This window comes from Nothobranchius furzeri, chromosome 18 (assembly GCF_043380555.1).
Source record: "Nothobranchius furzeri strain GRZ-AD chromosome 18, NfurGRZ-RIMD1, whole genome shotgun sequence".
NCBI lineage: Eukaryota > Metazoa > Chordata > Actinopteri > Cyprinodontiformes > Nothobranchiidae > Nothobranchius > Nothobranchius furzeri.
In genome coordinates, this window is record NC_091758.1 from 43981203 (window position 1) to 43999870 (window position 18668).

General features: G+C 43.5%; 2 protein-coding genes across 2 annotated transcripts in view; one reads left to right on the forward strand and one right to left on the reverse strand.

Annotated features, from left to right (window-relative positions):
• qrsl1 (glutaminyl-tRNA amidotransferase subunit QRSL1) overlaps positions 1-3371 on the reverse strand; it is a 70724-nt gene extending 67353 nt beyond the window's left edge. Inside the window, exons 1-10 of the mRNA XM_054741945.2 lie at positions 3239-3371; positions 2775-2934; positions 2602-2700; positions 2433-2529; positions 2178-2339; positions 1928-2103; positions 1612-1724; positions 785-977; positions 581-698; positions 278-483 (exon numbers count right to left, since the gene is read on the reverse strand). Of these exons, the coding sequence (XP_054597920.2) occupies positions 278-483; positions 581-698; positions 785-977; positions 1612-1724; positions 1928-2103; positions 2178-2339; positions 2433-2529; positions 2602-2700; positions 2775-2934; positions 3239-3262 (1348 nt within the window). The 5' untranslated portion in view covers positions 3263-3371. The remainder of the gene's footprint in view (positions 1-277; positions 484-580; positions 699-784; positions 978-1611; positions 1725-1927; positions 2104-2177; positions 2340-2432; positions 2530-2601; positions 2701-2774; positions 2935-3238) is intronic.
• Positions 3372-3450: 79 nt separating this feature from the next.
• Positions 3451-17459, forward strand: rtn4ip1 (reticulon 4 interacting protein 1). The gene is made up of 9 exons (XM_015969140.3): positions 3451-3948; positions 8032-8183; positions 8333-8401; positions 8577-8701; positions 10880-10928; positions 11337-11473; positions 11564-11747; positions 15746-15838; positions 17196-17459. The coding sequence occupies exons 1-9, from the start codon at positions 3675-3677 to the stop codon at positions 17313-17315; spliced, it is 1203 nt and encodes a 400-aa protein (XP_015824626.3). The 5' UTR covers positions 3451-3674; the 3' UTR covers positions 17316-17459.
• Positions 17460-18668: the final 1209 nt, after the last annotated feature.

The following is an 18668-nucleotide window of genomic DNA, read 5'->3' on the forward strand; positions in this document are numbered from 1 at the left end:
GACCCAACTGAGGAAGAAGTGTTGCCAGTGTGAATGTGTGTGTGAATGTGTGTGTGAATGGGTGTGTGAATGGGTGAATGACTGATTGTGTTGTAAAGCACCTTGGGGGGGTTCCAGGACTCTAGAAGGTGCTGTATCAAATACAGGCCGTTTAGTATCTGTGTGCATCCATATTGTCGAGTGTATGTGCGGCCTTGAACCCTCCCACACTTCCTGTGCACGTCGCCACGGGTTCTGCCACACGTCTGAAAGCGTTTGAATGTTTTATTTCTCATACCTGCCACGTTTGCAGGTTGGGTGAACACATCTTCCTGCGTGCTGCGAGTGCGGTTGTCTTCCTGTGTGAAGTGGTGATATCGAGCTGCATCCGCCAGCGTGGTGGGCGTGAGCAGCACGTCGACACCAGAGCTGAACACGCGCCTGAAGTCGTCTGCGATCAGTCGGCGGACTTTCTGGGCCTTCACAAAGTAGTGCTGGTAGTTCCTGCAGGGAGATGCTAACTGTTTGTTCTGTGGAGCTAGCACACCGACGTCAGGTCTGAAAGCACCAGAACGGACACGTTGGTGCTGTTGATGCTTACTGTTTAAGCAGGAAGTAGTTGCCAGATAGGATCCTCCCTCTAACGACGTCGTTAAAGCCCTCGTGACGGGTCGACGTGTACATGACCTCGGTCGAGCTGTTCATCTCGCTTCGGTGTCCTGGTAGAAAACAAACCAACCGCACCGATCAGCTGGCACAAACCCGCGTGAACCAGGGGAAAGAAGTTGCACGTTTGGGTCAGTACCGTATTCTAGCCCATCAAAGCGAGCCATGTTGGACGCCACCTCGGCGCAGCACAGGACGTGGTAGCACACGATGGAGTATGGGGTGTGTGGGAGGGAAACCTGCTTCACTCGAGCTCCGGCGCTCTCAAACAAATCTGCAACACGGCTCCACTGCGCAAGAATGTCCTGAGACAGGCCGGGGGCGTGGTACTCCTGCAAAGCATCCGAAAACAAACGCCTCGTGTAGGAAAACAGTTTAAACTTCACCGTGCAGACACACATTTGGGGCGGCATCGCTCTCTTCACTCCTTTAAAGCACAGGTTAGTGTGACTGACGACATCAACGGGAAACAAGTTTTACTCCTGCACACCCGTTTCAGAAAACCCCAAGGAAGGAACCGGCCTCTGGTGAGCCGCGTCACGACTGAAAGGTTAAAGGCCTGCATGTATACAAACACCCACACACACACACACACACACACACACACACCAGCCAGGGCTAACTGAGGGAAGAGGGGTGTGTCCTGCCCAGCTGCGTCAGGCGGAGCGGGGCACGAGGGTTAACCCTAACCCTTTAGGAAGCTTCATATGCGATACTGAATTAGCCATTTCTGCTAATTCATCATATTAGCAGAAATGTTGGACTTAAACAGGAAGCGGAGTTCCTCGAACTCCATCAGTTGGTGTTCTGAGATCCCAGATGCTCTTCGTTCACGTCTTCCCTGGCCAGAGTGGATTTGGCACCAAAGGTAGGACAGAATCACTCAGGCGGTCGTAGTTCTACGGCCTAACGGTGTGAAAAACCACCACACAAGAGACTCTGGGGGAAGGCGGAACATTAACCCACCTTAGGGATGCCGACGCAGATGTTCCTGACATCAAAGTCTTCGGGAAGCTCTTGTGGAGATGAAGGGGATGGAACTGTGGTTGAGTCTTTAACATCAAAGCCTTGGAGGATACCTGTTGGAGTCATCCACACAGGCTCAGGTCACCTGGGAACCCAGCTTTGCCATCACCACCACCGCAGGTGGATTTGTTTTAACTGGTTCTTGTTCAAATTAATCATAGATATCCTGTTTGTTGAAGATTGTGAATCTCTACACAAATATAAAACTATTTCTAGACTTAAACTCGGTTTTTTAACATCATCAAATGTTTCCCACCTAAGACGATGGCTGCATCAGCAGCACTGCGTGTGATGATTCCAGGGACATCCATGGAATTGACCAGTGGGATGAGACCATGTCGTGACAGAAGTCCGTAAGTGGGCTTCAGGGCGACGACCCCACACAACGCCCCAGGGTTACGGGTTGAACCGCCTGTGTCTGAACCCAAAGCCCTGCCAGGTAATAACCACATCACATGTAAAGATCTAGTTTGAACTTCTCTGATTGTGTTTTTATCATTCCTCACAGGTAGCTGGTGAGAGAGGCCACAGCTGCTGCACTTCCACCTGAACTTCCCCCGGAGATGACCCAGTCAGAGTCTGGCGATGCCCCTGACTGTGTTAGGTAGGAGGTGGCGTAGCTCCACGGGTTTCTGACTGGACCAAAAATCCCATCAGTACTGCCCGACCTGACAGAAAAATCAAAACAATCACAGATCAATGTTTACACCAAGTTACAGACGCTAGCTTGTGCACAAGCTTGAATGTGACGTCATTCATACCCCATTGCAAACTCGTCCATGTTGGTCTTCCCCATCAGAACAGCCCCCTGGTCAAGCAGCTTCTGCACAACTGTCGCGTTGTATGGTGGAGTGTAATCTGTGGAGAGTTTCTCAGTCGGATTTTACTGTCGCACCGGTTTTATTACTGACGTAACCCTTGAACTCAGACCTTTAAGCATCCTAGAGCCACATGTGGTCTTGATGTTCCGAGTGCTAAAGTTGTCCTTGACTGCAAAGGGGATGCCATCCAAAGGACCGATCGGGACACCTGAAGACAGGTAAGTGAAAACATTAACACGCATGACTCCACACAAGAAAGATTCAGACTAACGGGGTCCTAACCTTGACGCAGCCTGGTTTCAGACTGCTCAGCCTGCTTCAGAGACAGCTCCTCTGTGACAGTGATGTAAGCGTTTAGATGCTGGGTCTTCTTGATGCGATTCAGACACTTCCTGCAGAGCTCTGTCGGGGAGATCCTTCCCTCCCTGAGTGCCAGAGACACCTAGACAATGAGAGAGAAAGCTTTTAATATTCTAATAAATATTTATTCTCAAGTGTGTGTGTGTGTGTATATGACAATTATAGAGCCAACAATAAATGAATGAAACCACACTTTTTTACTATTTATATATTGAGTTTTAACATTTATTAACTGTTTTTATTTACCTAATATTTAATAGGCTACAAACAGTTTTAAGCTGAGTCAGTGACAGCGAGAAGAAAAGTGAACAAACTTCCTTTATTTTGGCGCATTTTATTACAGACTTAAATAAAAGATCAAACAGAAACAAGTCGGTCGCACTAACCCCCTTCAAAGTCAGGCCGAGCATGCTTTCCTTTTCCAGCCTCCCTCCGAAAGAAAAACAAGCTTAGCACCGTGAGCTACAGCAGAGAGCCGCGACATTTGCTCCGCTTGACGGGACTCCAACATCCCTCTTTGTGATTGGTCAGACCTGAAGAAGCAGCGCTCTGATTGGTGGAGGCGTTCACCAAAACACGGGTCCAGGAAACACGCTTCCGAAGGAAAGGACGTTGTAATGAAATGGTTCAGAACATTTCATATTCGTTCGTAGATATTTTCATCTAAGTCCAAACACGTTTTATTAGAAAGTAGAGGTAGATCTAAAGGGATTTTAAACGTGGGTTTATCGTAATTTAGCTGGAATCTGACAGAAAGCATTGCTGTGCATCTGAACATTAGTTATTTTTATCTAGGTTTCTGGCTCTAGGAAGAGTTTAAAGATGAGCTCTGTTGGACGTGTAGTGCATAAAAGGCTACTGCTTCCCCTCAGTAAGTCTTTATGCGGGCATGCAGTCGTTTGTAGGCAGAGCAGGTCGATCAGCTCCTCCAGCAGATGCATGTCCATCATGCCTGCGTGGGTTATTGACAGATATGGAAGCAATGACGTGTTACGATACACTAAAAACGCAAGTTTCCCCGTCATAAACTACCCCAATGAGGTCATTGTGAAGGTGTTTGCAGCTGGACTGAATCCAATCGATGTCAGCATGAGAGGTGAGTTGAAATCATCCTTCAAGGTGTGACAACAGGGGCGTGTCCAGAGGGGGGCACCTCAGGTGCCACCTTAAAAACTGAGAGTAAAACATTTAGAACATATGTCAAGGTCAATGTCAAGTTTATTAATATAGCACATTTCCAACAATCAGAGACTGCACAAAGTGCTGTAAACAGACAAGCAGTTTAAATAAAATGATAAAACACTGAGAGCCATCCAGTAGACCCTAAAATTAATTAACGATAAAATCAGTTAAAAGCAAGGGTAAAAAGGTAGGTTTTTAAAATAGACTTAAAAGCATAAAGGCTGATAGCAGACCTAATCTGTGGGGGAAGGCTGTTCCAGAGCTTGGGCGCGGCCACAGAAAAAGCTCTGTCGCCTCTTGACTTCAGCCTAGACTGGGGAACAGGTATTAGATGTAGAGCGGATGATCGGGGGTTTCGTTTGGGGACATGAGTGTTTAAAAGTTCCGACAGATAAGGAGGGGCCAAATTGTGTTGTGCCTTAAAACATATCAGTTGCATTTTAAATTAACTCCTGTAAGTGATCGGGAGCCAGTGAAGAGCTTGTAAGACCGGTGTTATGTGCACCTCCTACCTGTCAGCAAGCGAGCTGCCGCATTCTGAGCCACCTGCAAGCGGTGAATTGACGACTGCTCCAGTCCATGATAAAGAGAGTTGCAGTAGTCGAGTCTCGACATGATTAGCAGGTGTATAACCTTTTCAAAGTCTTTGAGTGGTAAATAGGGCTTGACTTTACTAAGAACACGCAAATGACAGAACACACTCTGGACCACAGAACTTATCTGTTTATCAAGTTTAAAATGGCCATCAATGAAAAAACCCAGATTTCTTCCCTGAGACACGCAAAATGATTCTAAAGGGTCAAATACACTGTTTACCCCGTGCAACAGCCCAAGGTCCCCAAAAACGACAATTTCCGTCTTTTTGTCATTTAAAGTGAGAAGATTCAATTGTGGCCAGTTTTTAAACATCTTTTAGTCAATTCAGTAATTTATCAAACGATGGCCTTCGAGAATGTAGTGGGACATTTATCTGCACACCGTCCGCAAAGAAGTGACACGAGATGCCATGCTTATGAAAGATGGCGCCAAGAGGCAACATATACAGCGAGAACAAGAGCGGGCCCAAAACTGAGCCTTGAGGGACACCACAACTAAGTTTCGCTGGAGACGAACAACACTGCCCCATATAAAGAATAAATACACACAATCTAAAACATGTAAACATAAAAGTAAGATGACATTTGTAAGTTTACTTTTTAGTATTTTCAGTAATAAACAGAACTTGGTCTGCTCCAACACATTTCTGAAGTTTAGATTATGGGACTATTGGGTTCAAACAAAACTAAACTCTAGGCCAGGAAGTTCATTTCTTGTTGTTGTGTTGTCATTGACATTATTTAGGTTTTAAAACTCACCTGTTTATGTTGTCAGTTGAAACATTTTAAATAACTACAATTTAACAAAAAGTTAAAATGCACTAAAATGCCTGGAAACAAAATCTACTTCATCCAAAGTGCTCCCTCCACTATTTTCTAAAAGAATCCCGACTTTGCAATGTCAGAGAAAGTCCCAATTTTATTATGATAAATGTCATAGATTAATAAAAGTGCACCATCGGTGTATTGTAGCCAATTAGAATAGGAGTAATGTTTGTATTTTTGTAAAAAAGAATTTAAATTTGTTTTCAAAGTTATGAGCCGTTTACATGCACCCTTGTCCAAATTTGTGCCCGTACCTGGCCACCTCCCAAAAACCCTCTAGACACGCCACTGCTGGGCTCTGATAGATGCGGTTACTGTTACTCCTACACCGCCGGTGTTGTGATTTCAAATGATGTGGTGAGATGGTGTGGGGTTGATGGAAACGAGAATTTGAATGTTTTTTTTGTTTTCTGAATGGAAGTGTGGAGGGTTTAATAGTGGCTGCTGTGAATATTACTCATTTGGTCTTTGAAATTCCTCGTAGCACAAGGAAGGTCTCCAGAAAATAAATAAATCTGTAAAAGTTAGCAAATGTGACTGGAAGACAATTACGACACCCCCACCCAGTTTATAATATAAGGTAAAGAAAACATGTAAATACCATATTTTATCCTTTTTCTTGTTTTAATTTTTTATCCATCTTTATCTAAAGATCTGTCATTCATTCATGAACAAAACTGTAATCAGGTACCTGACTGGACACACACAAAATTATTTTCTACACAAGAAGAAGAAGAAGAAAGTATCATTTCTATAGCGCCTCTCAAGATAAAAATCACGAGGCGCTTCACAAAAACAAAAAATGTAAAAATATAAAAAAGCATTTAGAAAACGTTTAAAAATATATTTAAAATGAGCAAAAACAGACAATTGTGATTAAAAATGTTAAGAAAGAGAGAGAGTGAACAGGAAAGAGGGAAATCAGTGGATCCTGAGGAAGGTGGAATAGGTGGGGAGAGCAGAATAAAGAGAGAGAGGTGAAGAAGGTCATACAAAAGCCAGCTTGAACAAGTGAGTCTTCAGCTGCTTTTTAAAGGAGACCACTGAGTCCACTGATCTCAGGCTCAGGGGGAGAGAGGTCCAGAGTCTGGGGGCCACAGCAGCAGATGATCTGTCACCTTTGACCTTTGGCCTGGTGCTGCACAACCAGTAGGCTTTGGTCACTGGACCTCAGGGACCTGCTGGGGGTGTAGGGACTAAGAAGATCACCAATGTAAGATGGTGCTTGTCCATGTAAGGCCCTATAGACCAGAACCAGGATCTTGAAATGAACCCTGAAGGTGACTGGCAGCCAGTGAAGCTGGAGGAGAAGCGGGGTGATGTGGGTGTGTTTGGAGGACTTGGTCAGAAGCCGAGCACAGGCGTTCTGAACCACCTGTAGACGGTTCAGGGAGGTTCTGCTCAGACACGTGAAAAGAGAGTTACAGTAGTCTAAGCGTGAGGAGATGAAGGTGTGGAGAACTGTCTCAAGTTCAGAGCGGGACAGAATGGGACTCAGCTTAGCAACGTTCCTGAGATGGAAGAAGGAAGAGCGAACAAGAGAACTGACATGAGAATCCAGGGTGAGAGCTGGGTCAAAGGTCAAATCAATCAAATCAAATCAAAGCTTTATTTATAAAGCGCCTTCCGCAACCCTGTCAGGAAGCCCAAGGCGCTGAACACTGAACAGTACAAAGTTAAATAAAGTGAATAAATCAGAAAATAAAAGCAATTCAAATTACAGATTACAAATTACAATAAAGGTGAAACATTCTAGTAGAAGACAAATGTGTAAAACAAGGGAAAAATTGAACCAATGAAAACTGTGAGATAAAATCAACATAAAAGAGGGCCAAATTCAAACATGTTCAGGAAACGCCAAGCGGAGGAGGTGTGTTTTTAGGCGGCTCTTGAAGACTGGCAGAGATGGGGACAGCCTATCTGAGGGTGGCAACTTGTTCCATAGTGATGGTGCTAGGACTGAGAAAGCCCGGTCCCTGTGAGTACGACACCTAGAATGAGGGACAACGAGCAGGCCTTGGTCAGAGGAGCGCAGAGCGCGTGATGGGGAATGTCTGATCAGGAGCGTGGCCAGATGGGGGGAGCACCACCCCATCACACCAAGATTCCTGACAAAAGGTTTGGTGTGAGAAGCAAGCTGACCAAGAGAGTCTCTGACTTTGGGAACCAGCTTGTCTGGGGCACAGATGAGGATCTCAGTCTTATCTTCATTCAGCTGAAGAAAGCTCCCACCATCCAGGTTTTGATAGAGTCTAAGCAGGTGTGGAACAGCTGCAGCTTAGACATCTCATGGGGCTTAAAGGAGATGCACAGTTGGATGTCATCTGCATAACGATGGTAGGAGATTCCTTTGAAGGAGCTCAGGATGTACTGAAGAGGAAGCAAATAGAGGAGGAAGAGTAGAGGCCCCAGCACAGAACCTTGTGGGACACCAGAGAATAAAAGTATGCTTCATCCTTTAATTTGACACAAGTTGATTGCAAATCTTGAAGTGCATTTTTGTAGTGTGGACAAACACTTATCGTCCCAGAGTGTGTTTTCTACAGTGTAAACAGAACCACCCCCCCCTCCCTCAGGTGGCTATGGCGCCAACACGCTGTCTATGAAGAGGGACCCTCTGAACATCAAGCTGTCGGGCAGCGAGTTTCCTCTAATTCTGGGAAGAGACGTGTCGGGAGTCATCATGGAGTGTGGCCCGGATGTCAAGTACTTCAAAGAGGGAGATGAGGTCAATAAAGCAATTATTTTAACAGTCAATCAGGTCGTTTTCTACTTGTTCCCACCATGCATTTGTTGTGCACCATGCTCAGCACTGAAACAGCAACTCATTGGGCGATCACCGTAAACAAACGACTGATGAAGTTGTGTCTCCTGCAGGTGTGGGCTGCGATCCCGCCCTGGAAACAGGGCAGCTTGGCAGAGTTTGTGGTGCTAAGTGGCAACGAGGTACAGTGGTTTTATGTTTTGTTTGTTGGTAAATGTCTCGGTTAAGTCCTGTAATGTCTTGAGGTTGGCTTCAGAAGATTTCTGCCAGCATGAGTAAATGACCTATACAGCCAACGTATTATTGTCCAGTTTTTAGTGATGATCAGACGTGTTAAAATGTGTGTGTGGATCTCAGATTTCCCTCAAACCAAAGTCACTGAGTCACGTAGAGGCAGCTGCCATTCCTTATGTAGCAACCACTTCCTGGTCGGCGCTGGTTAACACCGGAGGACTTAACAAAGACAACTGTGCCAGTAAAAGGTGAGGAAAAGTAGATGCATGTATGTTATTATTTACATCTCGTTTACCTGCCTCAGAGAAGCTCGAAGTCTTTGATCTACTGATTGAATTTGGGCCCCTGAGAGACTCCCTGATAAATCACTGATGGGTCGTCTTTTTACGTAAAAGTGACCACCTGTCACCATTTAAAGGGGCTCTAGAATAAAGTTTTTACAGTCGGAAACTATTTTTTTTTAACCTCCATAGAGCATTTGAGACGTTGTTGGGGCTAAAAAGGGCCCAGGAGCCTTGGTAAGTGGCTGAACACAACTCCATAAAAAATATAATGAAAAGACGGGTAAACCCCACCCACTCATGCGTGTTGGGTGGCCAGTTTATTTCCATAGCTTTATGATGCTGCCTGAAGCTAGTAACACTGCACAGTACAGTGTCCGGATAACTCAGGAAGGCTATCTGACATTTAACCGTACGCGTTTGTATCAGAACGTTAGCGGTAGCTTGGGCTAACATTGATTTGTGGTTAGCAACCCCTCCATTGAAGTGGCTTGGGACATACAAACCTGGGGGGGTATACGCCAGCTTTTCTTAACCCAAAGTTAAAGGTAAATGTGGTTTTGAATTCTAGAACCCCTTTAACACATTCACTGCCATTGACGACAAAAGTCTTCGTTTTAAATCCAACCGCTCACCGCATTTTTCATGAGGAGGGCGTCGAAAGGAGCCCCCGCATCTTCATCCGCGTATGTCACACGTCACCTGATCAGGAAGCAGGAAATCCATGAATTAGGAGATCGTTTTGCGACGCGAGTCAGAAACGGGTAGAATGCCTTCTCCAGGTCAGGGACGAGGTCCTGCTCCAAGTGGAGGGGTTTAAGTATCGACAGGCGGATTGGTGCTGCGTCTGCAGCGATGCGGGCGTTGTACCGATCTGTCGTGGTGAAGAGAGAGCTGAGCTGGACGCTAAAGCTCACGGTTTACCGGTTGTAATTAGATTACGTGTTATTTAATAAGCCATAAGGCGTGGGATTCCATAGGAAATGTGAAATCCACCTTACGGATCTGTGAGGTTATTTAAACCAGAAGATTGGAACTTTTTAATGCAGGGATTAGATAACCGCTTCGTATTCACTCAGAGACAACAGAAGAGAGAGAGTCAAGTTTAAAAGTTAACAAATTCAACTAGACTGACTTTAAAACTAAATGTATGGTGTAACTAAGTGAATGGGATGACGTGTGATGTTGATCAGAACCAGCAAATCCGAAGAAGCGATTAGTTCTGACGGGAACTGAAGGTGTTGTCTTCGCGTTAAGCTTTGGTTAGGAGATTCATAAACACATGAGACAACATTTGCCGGTCTACCTACCCTCCAGGAAGTCCCTTTTAGGTCAGGAATATCGAGGGCCAGCTCGACCCTCTCTGGAACCGAGCCGGTAGGAAAAGCAGCGGTTCCGATCAGTCCAGTCTGTGAGTTACTTCCGGGTACACAACAGTTTGTTGGCGTCTGGTGAGACCCAAGCCTGGGTCTTGATGGTTCAGCTTTTATTCTGAAAGGAACTGTTGTCGCTGTTGGAATAGCAACACATTTTTCAGCTTGTCGTTGTTCTTTCGGTTAAAGAGTTTAGATCAGGATTGGCCACTCCGTCACTTTCTCTGGAAGGCTTTGAACTGGCGTTAGAGCTGACGTGGCGTAGTTTTATACCTCGGATGTTTTGGTTTATTGTCGAATGAAAAATTACCAAACACCATCAAAACCACGCCTCCGTCAGATCTGTCAGATTCTGATTGGATCAGTGAAAGCAATGTGTGATGTCTTTTAACGCTACGTGAGATCAGTCCTGTTGGAACACTTAAAGTCACATTACCTATCATATTCTATAGGATCATAATACGGTAATTAATATTTTGATTTCACAGATCGGTCACATCTTATTTATTGACTAACACTTTGATGGATTAGCTTTATTAAAATAGAGTTCTTTGATTATTTAAAAGAAAAGAGTCCATTCTTCATTCTTCTGTTGAGCTGAAAATAAGCAGTTAGAAGGAATGCAGGAGACCTTGAGACCATATCTCATGCAGACTAGTCCTGTGCAGAGGAGGGAACAAACAGTCATTGCATCACGTTACACGGTCGATCTACGTCATCATCTCTCTCAATAACATAAATATTCGTACGCCTCTTTTCCTCTTATGTGCAGGATTCTGATCCTTGGAGGATCCGGGGGGGTCGGGACATTTGCAACACAGGTATGCACGAGAGTGTGAATTATATAAACGTTTTTAAACTTCATTATGGTTTTCTTTATTTAAAATGTAGGTGCATGAGACTATGAATGAGTGAATGTGTCGTTTGTTAGTGGATGATTGTAAGGACAGCAGGAAAACCTCACATAAAAAATGCTAATTTTCTTACCATTGTGACCCAAATTTACACTAAATCTGTTTTGGGGGTTTTAGACAGAGTAATGCTTGTTTTGTTGACTGATGTGAAGAAGAAGAAGAAAATATCATTTCTATAGCGCCTCTCAAGATAAAAATCACGAGGCAGCCTGTTATTGTAATAAAACACTTTATTTTTTCTCCAACAACAAAGTCAAGTTGCCCCACTGTAGCACAGATGGACGCTCTTTTTCTGAGGATTATAATTGTGCTCAGATGCTGAAGGCGTGGGGCGCTCACGTAACTGTTACCTGCTCCCACAACGCCGAGCGGTTTGTAGGAGAACTCGGGGTGGACCATGTGGTGGACTACACCGCTGGACCAGCTGAGGAGGCTCTCAGCGCCCTGGAGAAGTAATAAGAAGTAATCTCATTAATCTCCTACATCTATCTAATCAGGGTCTACCAAGGCTGCCTGTTGGTTCTGTCTCATGTCTCCTAAAGGTTTGACCTGGTCCTGGATAACGTTGGTGGGGACACAGAGAGGTGGGCGCTCGGGCTGCTTAAACCTTGGAGTGGAGCCAAATATGTCACCCTTGTAACGCCTTTTCTGCAGAACACCGACCGGCTGGGTATAGCTGACGGCATGATGCAAACGGCTGCTACAGTCGCCACCAAAACCATCAAGGTACTCCTGGTGAAAAGACACCAAATCCCACCAAACCAACACACTCAAACCAACACGAGGGGACGGTTTTGTCCGCGTTGCAGAGATGTTATGTTTTCTTAAATGAGCCGAGGGTGCGAGACCATGATCGTGTGTTTCTTTTCCAACAAACCACAAAATGTTGCAGAATTTTCAAAAACCACCAAATCTACATGCAGTTAAATGTGAAGAGTTGATTAGCAGAAACGGGTAAAAGCCCTCATTGATCAAAGTCAACCCTAACTACGACTAATATTACATCCTGTAAATAATAAGATAGTGTGGGAAGGAGGGATGGGAATCTCAGCAACTCACCATTTGATTCGATTCCGATTCTCGATTTGAATCGATTCACAATCAGTATTAACAAAGAGTGTCAGCTCCAGGATGAACTACTGTGTTGTACACGTCAGTTAAAGCTATGGGACGTTTTTATTTGACTTTAAACTGGTCGTGCTCCAAAAAAGCTGATTTACAATGTAAAATAAAGTGATTCTAAAACTGTAAACAGAAACAACCTTCTGACCAAAAGGCAACATTTATTTTTGTTTACCTTGTAAAATATAACAAACCTGTAGTTACCTAACAGTAGCTCTGAAAGTAATACGGTCAAATACTTTTCAAGTATGTGTAGGAACAAGTTTAACATTTGAGTCCTCAGCCCATTTAAAAAAGTGCCTCAGATTTCTTACAAAGGAAAATGTTTTCTCTCATTTATCAATAACTTCAAATAAATACCTGAGTAATCCTGAGTAGTAATCCTGAGTGAGTACTCGCTTATCAATAACTTAATATTAGTACACGAGTAATCCTGAGTACTCGCTTATCAATAACTTAATATTAGTACACGAGTAATCCTGAGTACTCGCTTATCAATAACTTAATATTAGTACACGAGTAATCCTGAGTACTCGCTTATCAATAACTTAATATTAGTACACGAGTAATCCTGAGTACTCGCTTACCAATAACTTAATATTAGTACACGAGTAATCCTGAGTGCTCACTTATCAATAACTTAATATTAGTACACGAGTAATCCTGAGTACTCGCTTACCAATAACTTAATATTAGTACACGAGTAATCCTGAGTGCTCACTTATCAATAACTTAATATTAGTACACGAGTAATCCTGAGTGCTCACTTATCAATAACTTAATATTAGTACACGAGTAATCTGAGTGCTCACTTATCAGTAACTTAATATCAGTACATGAGTAATCCTGAGTACTCACTTATCAGTAACTTAATATTAGTACACGAGTAATCTGAGTACTCACTTATCAGTAACTTAATATTAGTACACGAGTAATCTGAGTGCTCACTTATCAGTAACTTAATATCAGTACATGAGTAATCCTGAGTACTCACTTATCAACTTAGAAAATAAATATGAGAATGTCTCAAATTTCTGGGCATGAAAATAATGACATTCAAGTACCCTCTTATCAGCAGATTCAAACATAAATCATCTCAATTTATGGGACCACAAAAGTAATCGGAGTACTGACTCTCCTAACAAAGAGCATCTCAAACCTGTAACGTGCCAAACATTTGAGTTCTTGGGATCGATTCTGAACCTTTATTAATAAGAATCCCGATTCAGACTTGAATCGATTTTTTTCAGCACCTCTAGTGGGAATATTTATAAATGTAGTTTTCTGCAAATGGACTCTTTGTAATGCATGTTCCATTTAGAAATATTTAACCCACGTGTTCATAAATGAGTCATAGTGAAGAAGGAAACCTTTGGTAAAGAAAAATGAGGAAGTGGTTCTGAGAAATGTTCAGTCTTCAAAAGAAAACAAGAACATTTTTAATAAAAGCTCTAAATTTATGGATGAAATCTTCTGTTGTTTACTTTTGAGCACCACAGAGAGAATAAGCAGAGGCTCCAGTTTAGGATGCTGTTGCTCTCCAGACCCCAGCACACAGAGATGACCTAAACCATCATTCACACGCACACTTCCTGAGCATTTAGACTTCTGCCAGGCTTCCCAGCCTTCGTGGTTTTTGTCTGTGGGACGTTTTCTGCATTTTTGCATTTGTTTTTCTGCACAAACGTAAGTTATGCAAAGAATCACCTGGGGGAAAAACAACATCAGCTGCTGATTCTATAAACTTTCCTCCACCCTGGTTGCTTGCTTTGTCTGTCACGGCACCAGGCGAGCATTAAAACCTGGATCGGGGCACAATTGAAAGTTTATTTGCTTCTGTTTGATGCAAATGTTGGTTTTTCCCTATGACGTAAAAACATTTCCTGGGATGGGAGTCAAATACAGGCAGGCTTTCTTTCAAGCACATTCACAACAAAACGATGGGTCGGAGGAGAGGTAAAGTTGTTGCTACTGAAAGTGCAAAGTCACAGCCGCATGCATGCATTATAAATGGTAAAAGAAAAAACGTGAAAGGGCCATTTAATGGTAAGGATTGCTAATATCTCAGACAAAACGGTAACTACCCAGACGCTGAGGCTGCAGGCAGAGCCGCGGCCCGAGTTTCTATGACTTTAATGGTCCGGCTCCAGCTCAGAACAAACTGAGATGAAGCCATGAGTGCAGCATCCCTCACCACAGAGGCATTAGAGGGACTTCCTGTCAGCGTGTCCTCTGTGGTGAGCGGTGTGCCGAGCAGAACTTGCACCTCTTGCTCTGTGCATGGGTGACACCAGTGGTTGTGCTTTTTCTTTTTTACCTCAAGCTTTTTGTGGACAAGTCTATTTAAAGGAAATTGGCCAATCAGATTCCAAGGGTGGCATGGAATGGCAGGCCACCCAATGGACACGCCCCTGCTCTTCATAACACCACAAAATCCACCGCACAGATCCTGCAGCCACGAATCGCAGCGTTTTACGTGCACGAACAGCCGGTGTAATCTGCAGACACGTGTTTTATTCTGTATATTAAAAAAAGAGCAGCCAAAACCAGCTCCTCAAAGACGAACTGATGAAAGACGGTGGGAGCAAATTAAACTTGAGCATTAAAACAGAACAGAAAGGTAAATAATAAATGTATACAGCACTCCATGGATGTAATTTTCACTTTAGAAGTGGGGGGGGGTTGTATCTTTACAGAATGCTCTAATGGGAAACAGGCTTCAACACAAACGGTTGTTTTCTGCTTGGTCCTAGAGCTCAACCAGTGTCACTTTAATATAGCGTGATATTGTCTTTGGATGGTAAAAAGTGCAGGGGTCAAAACTTGACTTGGGAAAAAGTGTGTGGGGGGGGGGGGGACATGCCCCCCCTGTCCCCCCCCAAAATTATGTCCATGCAGCACTCTAATTTTGGATTTTACTTTGCTAATTGCCCTGTTTTGAAAATGGAAAGTGCAGCCAGAATCCCGGGACAGCCCCCACATAAGGCTCGGAGTTAAACCAAGGGGTTCGCCCCCCGAGGATGACTGAATGGCAAAAAACAACCGTAGGAGTTAACGAGTTTCACTTTACAACAGCGGGGTCACAAAACTCACTTTGGGAACCACTAATGGAAGCACACTTAAAGGTTTTCATCCTGTTTCTGTTGCCATAGTAACAGCTTCCTAGCCTTGCCTTTAAAGCCCCCTCCATCGGTTTGCTTGTCCTCTCTGGTGCTTCTCTTGTAGCGTACGGTCTACTCCCCGTGGAAGGACGTTGTTTGTCAGCAGCACCCACACCGATGTCTCTTATCTGATTTCACAGCTTGTCAGTTTTTCCACATGTTCACAAACACTTTCAGAGTAGATGGTTGGATTTGTCTGTCTGAGGTCAAAAAGAGGAAATGTGTTGCAAAATGATTCTTTCATCATCATCTTCTTCATGGCAGACTGAACTAGCTTAGCTTGTGGTTTCAGAAACGGCAAAATGTAAAACGAATCAATAAGGAGGAACAAATAATCACGACAGGGAGGCAAATATGTTCAAATCCTGAACCTTTCTGTAGACGAAGCATTAAAAAGCTGGTTGAATCTATTTATGTAAAGCTCTTTCTGTGTTTCTGTAGCATCTGGTGAAAGGAGTTCACTACCGCTGGGGGTTCTTCGCACCGAGCGGTCCTGCCCTTGATGAGATAACGGACATGGTGGATGCTGGACAGGTAGGGAACCAGATCCGATTTTTATGTTTTTGCCCTCATGCTAACCCTAACCCAAACCTCACGGACGTCCCTGCGTTGATATGGACTAAAAGTCTGTATTGGGTTTTTAGAACCGACTAGAAACACCCACCTCCTTTAGGGTCAGGTAGCTTCTGGTCCACGAAGCTGGTTGTTTCCAGAAGCTTTTAAAAATCTATTCAGCCTAAATAAATTTGCAGAGAAACTGCACCTCCCAGTTACACAATCTGAATTCTTCAATTTAGAAAAGTGAAACGTTCAAATAGCAGAGTGCTGGGTTTGAAATGTAGCATGAGAGAGGATGGGTGGATGGACAGACTCAAGCTGATGCTTGCATTATTTTTCCTTTTTCCACAACACAAACCTGCAGACCACTGACAATGATTACATTTGAGTTATTTAAAACTGTGCATGTTTCTATAGGGGATCACAGTGTAGGGAGACAGTTTTTGTGCACAGGCCTCAAGGTTCATCTTCCTGCAGATATCTAGTTTCTAAACTATTTCAAACAACAGTTGTTGTTTGTTAACGCTCTTTATTTAACTTCAGTTGATATTTGTTAAACGCTGCTGCAAATGGGAGTTAAAAACAACCCATAATAATAATAATAAACACCAGCTGACAACATTAAGAAAACTCGCGTACATTTGTCACTTCAGATTTGTTCAAGATAGATTAAAGTTCACTGAGAAACCATTTTTCACTTTTTATTTTTGAAATACAATTGGTCACTTTGAGTTTAACATGCAGACGGACTGTGAAAATAGTCTCCTACACCTATCTCCTGCAGTAGCTTCTGATAGAAAACAGACGGTGAAACTCTAGGATAGAAAAGCCTGACAGATCTACTTCACACTGTCACTAAACATTCATGGACTCACCCATCTTGACTCCCGATGGGGAAGGCTGTTGATGATTTAGCATCCAGGAAACAGGAGAGAACGTCTCGGCTAGTAGAAGCTAACCGTTAGCGTTAGCAACTCCACCACACAGCAGAACTCCTCCAGGCTTGTGTTATTTGTGGAGATAAAACATCAACATTGCAGAGCAAACAGTTAGTGGTAGAGTCGTGTTGCTGTTAGCCAATCAGAGGCGAGATGTCCAGGAAGTACGACTCTAAATCCTGCCGTCTGACGCTCAGCTGGAAATGGTTGCTAGAAGTAACGTTTATGATTAGAGATTTTACCATGGTACAGAAATGACTCTGGGACCGTTGCACACTTCTAGCTCCTCATGAATCTACCTTCCTGTGTTGCTGTATTTCACAGCAGTTTTAAAAATAAGCGCATGTGAACGTGTGATCGTTACTCACCGTCTGTCCTCTTTCTGCTCTCTTCAGATCCGAGCCGTAGTGGAGGAGGTGTTCAGCTTTTCTCAGGTCTCTCAGGCCTTTGAAAAGGTGGAGAAAGGTCACGCTCGAGGGAAGACGGTCATAGAAATCAGCAAAGGAGGCGATTAATCTGTTCCACACTTAGTACAAATGGCTGACTGGTTACTATAAAGACTTTTATCACGGTGGTTCTGCAAAATACTCCAGATGACCTTTTTCATCCATGTTTGTTCATTGTTAATCAATAAAAAGGGATTAAAAAGATTTAGCAGACACTGGAGTTAGAGGTTGAATATGGAACACAGAACACTGCAGCGACATCTAGTGTTCAGAGGTGGTAGTGCAACAACAGAACACGGTGTTGGTTGACTGCTGATGGGAGGAGTGACCAGCCAGCACCAGCTCCACTGGTGAATCCTGCAGGGTAAGGACTCATTTCTAGTAAAACGTTTATTCAGCTCAGAATCAGCTGCTTGACTTAGAGTCCGCCATTTTTCACAGCCCCGGTCTCGCCTTGCCAAGCCAACTTTTTACCGCAACGTTGCCCCGATTGGCTGGTAGATGTAAACATAAATGCAGTGTTGTGCCCATCAAAAGAAAATGTAGATTTTTATTTTTTTAAATAGCTTTTACAGGAGAAACTGCACATTCATTCTGCACACCTCTAAATGTCATGTGGAGTCATTTTTGAAAAATATCAATTTTTATTAAGACATTCTATATTCCACCTTTAAAGGTGCATTATGTAGGAATGAAGAAAATATCTGGGTGTGTTTATTACATCTAGTTGGGTATTTATTGGTCTTTGAACTAACAGTTTTTTATCTTAAATCTTTGATTAGAAACTATAAACATATGCTGGTAACATTCTGTAACTAAATTAATTTACCTATTAACTCAAAACGCCGTCCATTTCCTGATCAGAAAAGCCCATGGCTGCAAACGTTTTTTCAGTGTTTTTACTGTTTTTTGAAGAGTCACAGAACATTGCGCTCTAGGATGATGTCAATGCCAAAACTACCAAAACAAAGGGTAGACTCACCTCTTACATCAGGAAGAATCTGCGTGTTTCGAGCGTTATCTGTTCTTTCCCCATTCCGTTGTCGAATTGCGAGCAGCAGAAGCTTTTCCGGTTCACTCCTCACTTTTTCACAGCAGCAGCCCGAAACGATCTCCTAACACATGGATTTTCTGCTTCCTGATCATGTGACGTGTGCCGTACGCAGATGAAGATCGGCTTTAGAGCTGAGATGTTTGTTCTCACGGTGCGGGGGCTCGTCTGACGCCGGCTCAGTGAAAAAAACCCGTAAATGACGACTTTTGTCGTCAATGGCAGTAAATGAGTTAATGACATTAATTAAGAGTGAAATCTCTCAAGTCTACAGTGGATGTAATTTCGCCCTGTTGCCGCAAGAGGGCAGATGACCTGTTTGAAGTGCTGTTAGCTAGCTGCTGTTCCTGCTTTAGCTCATTGCTCAACAC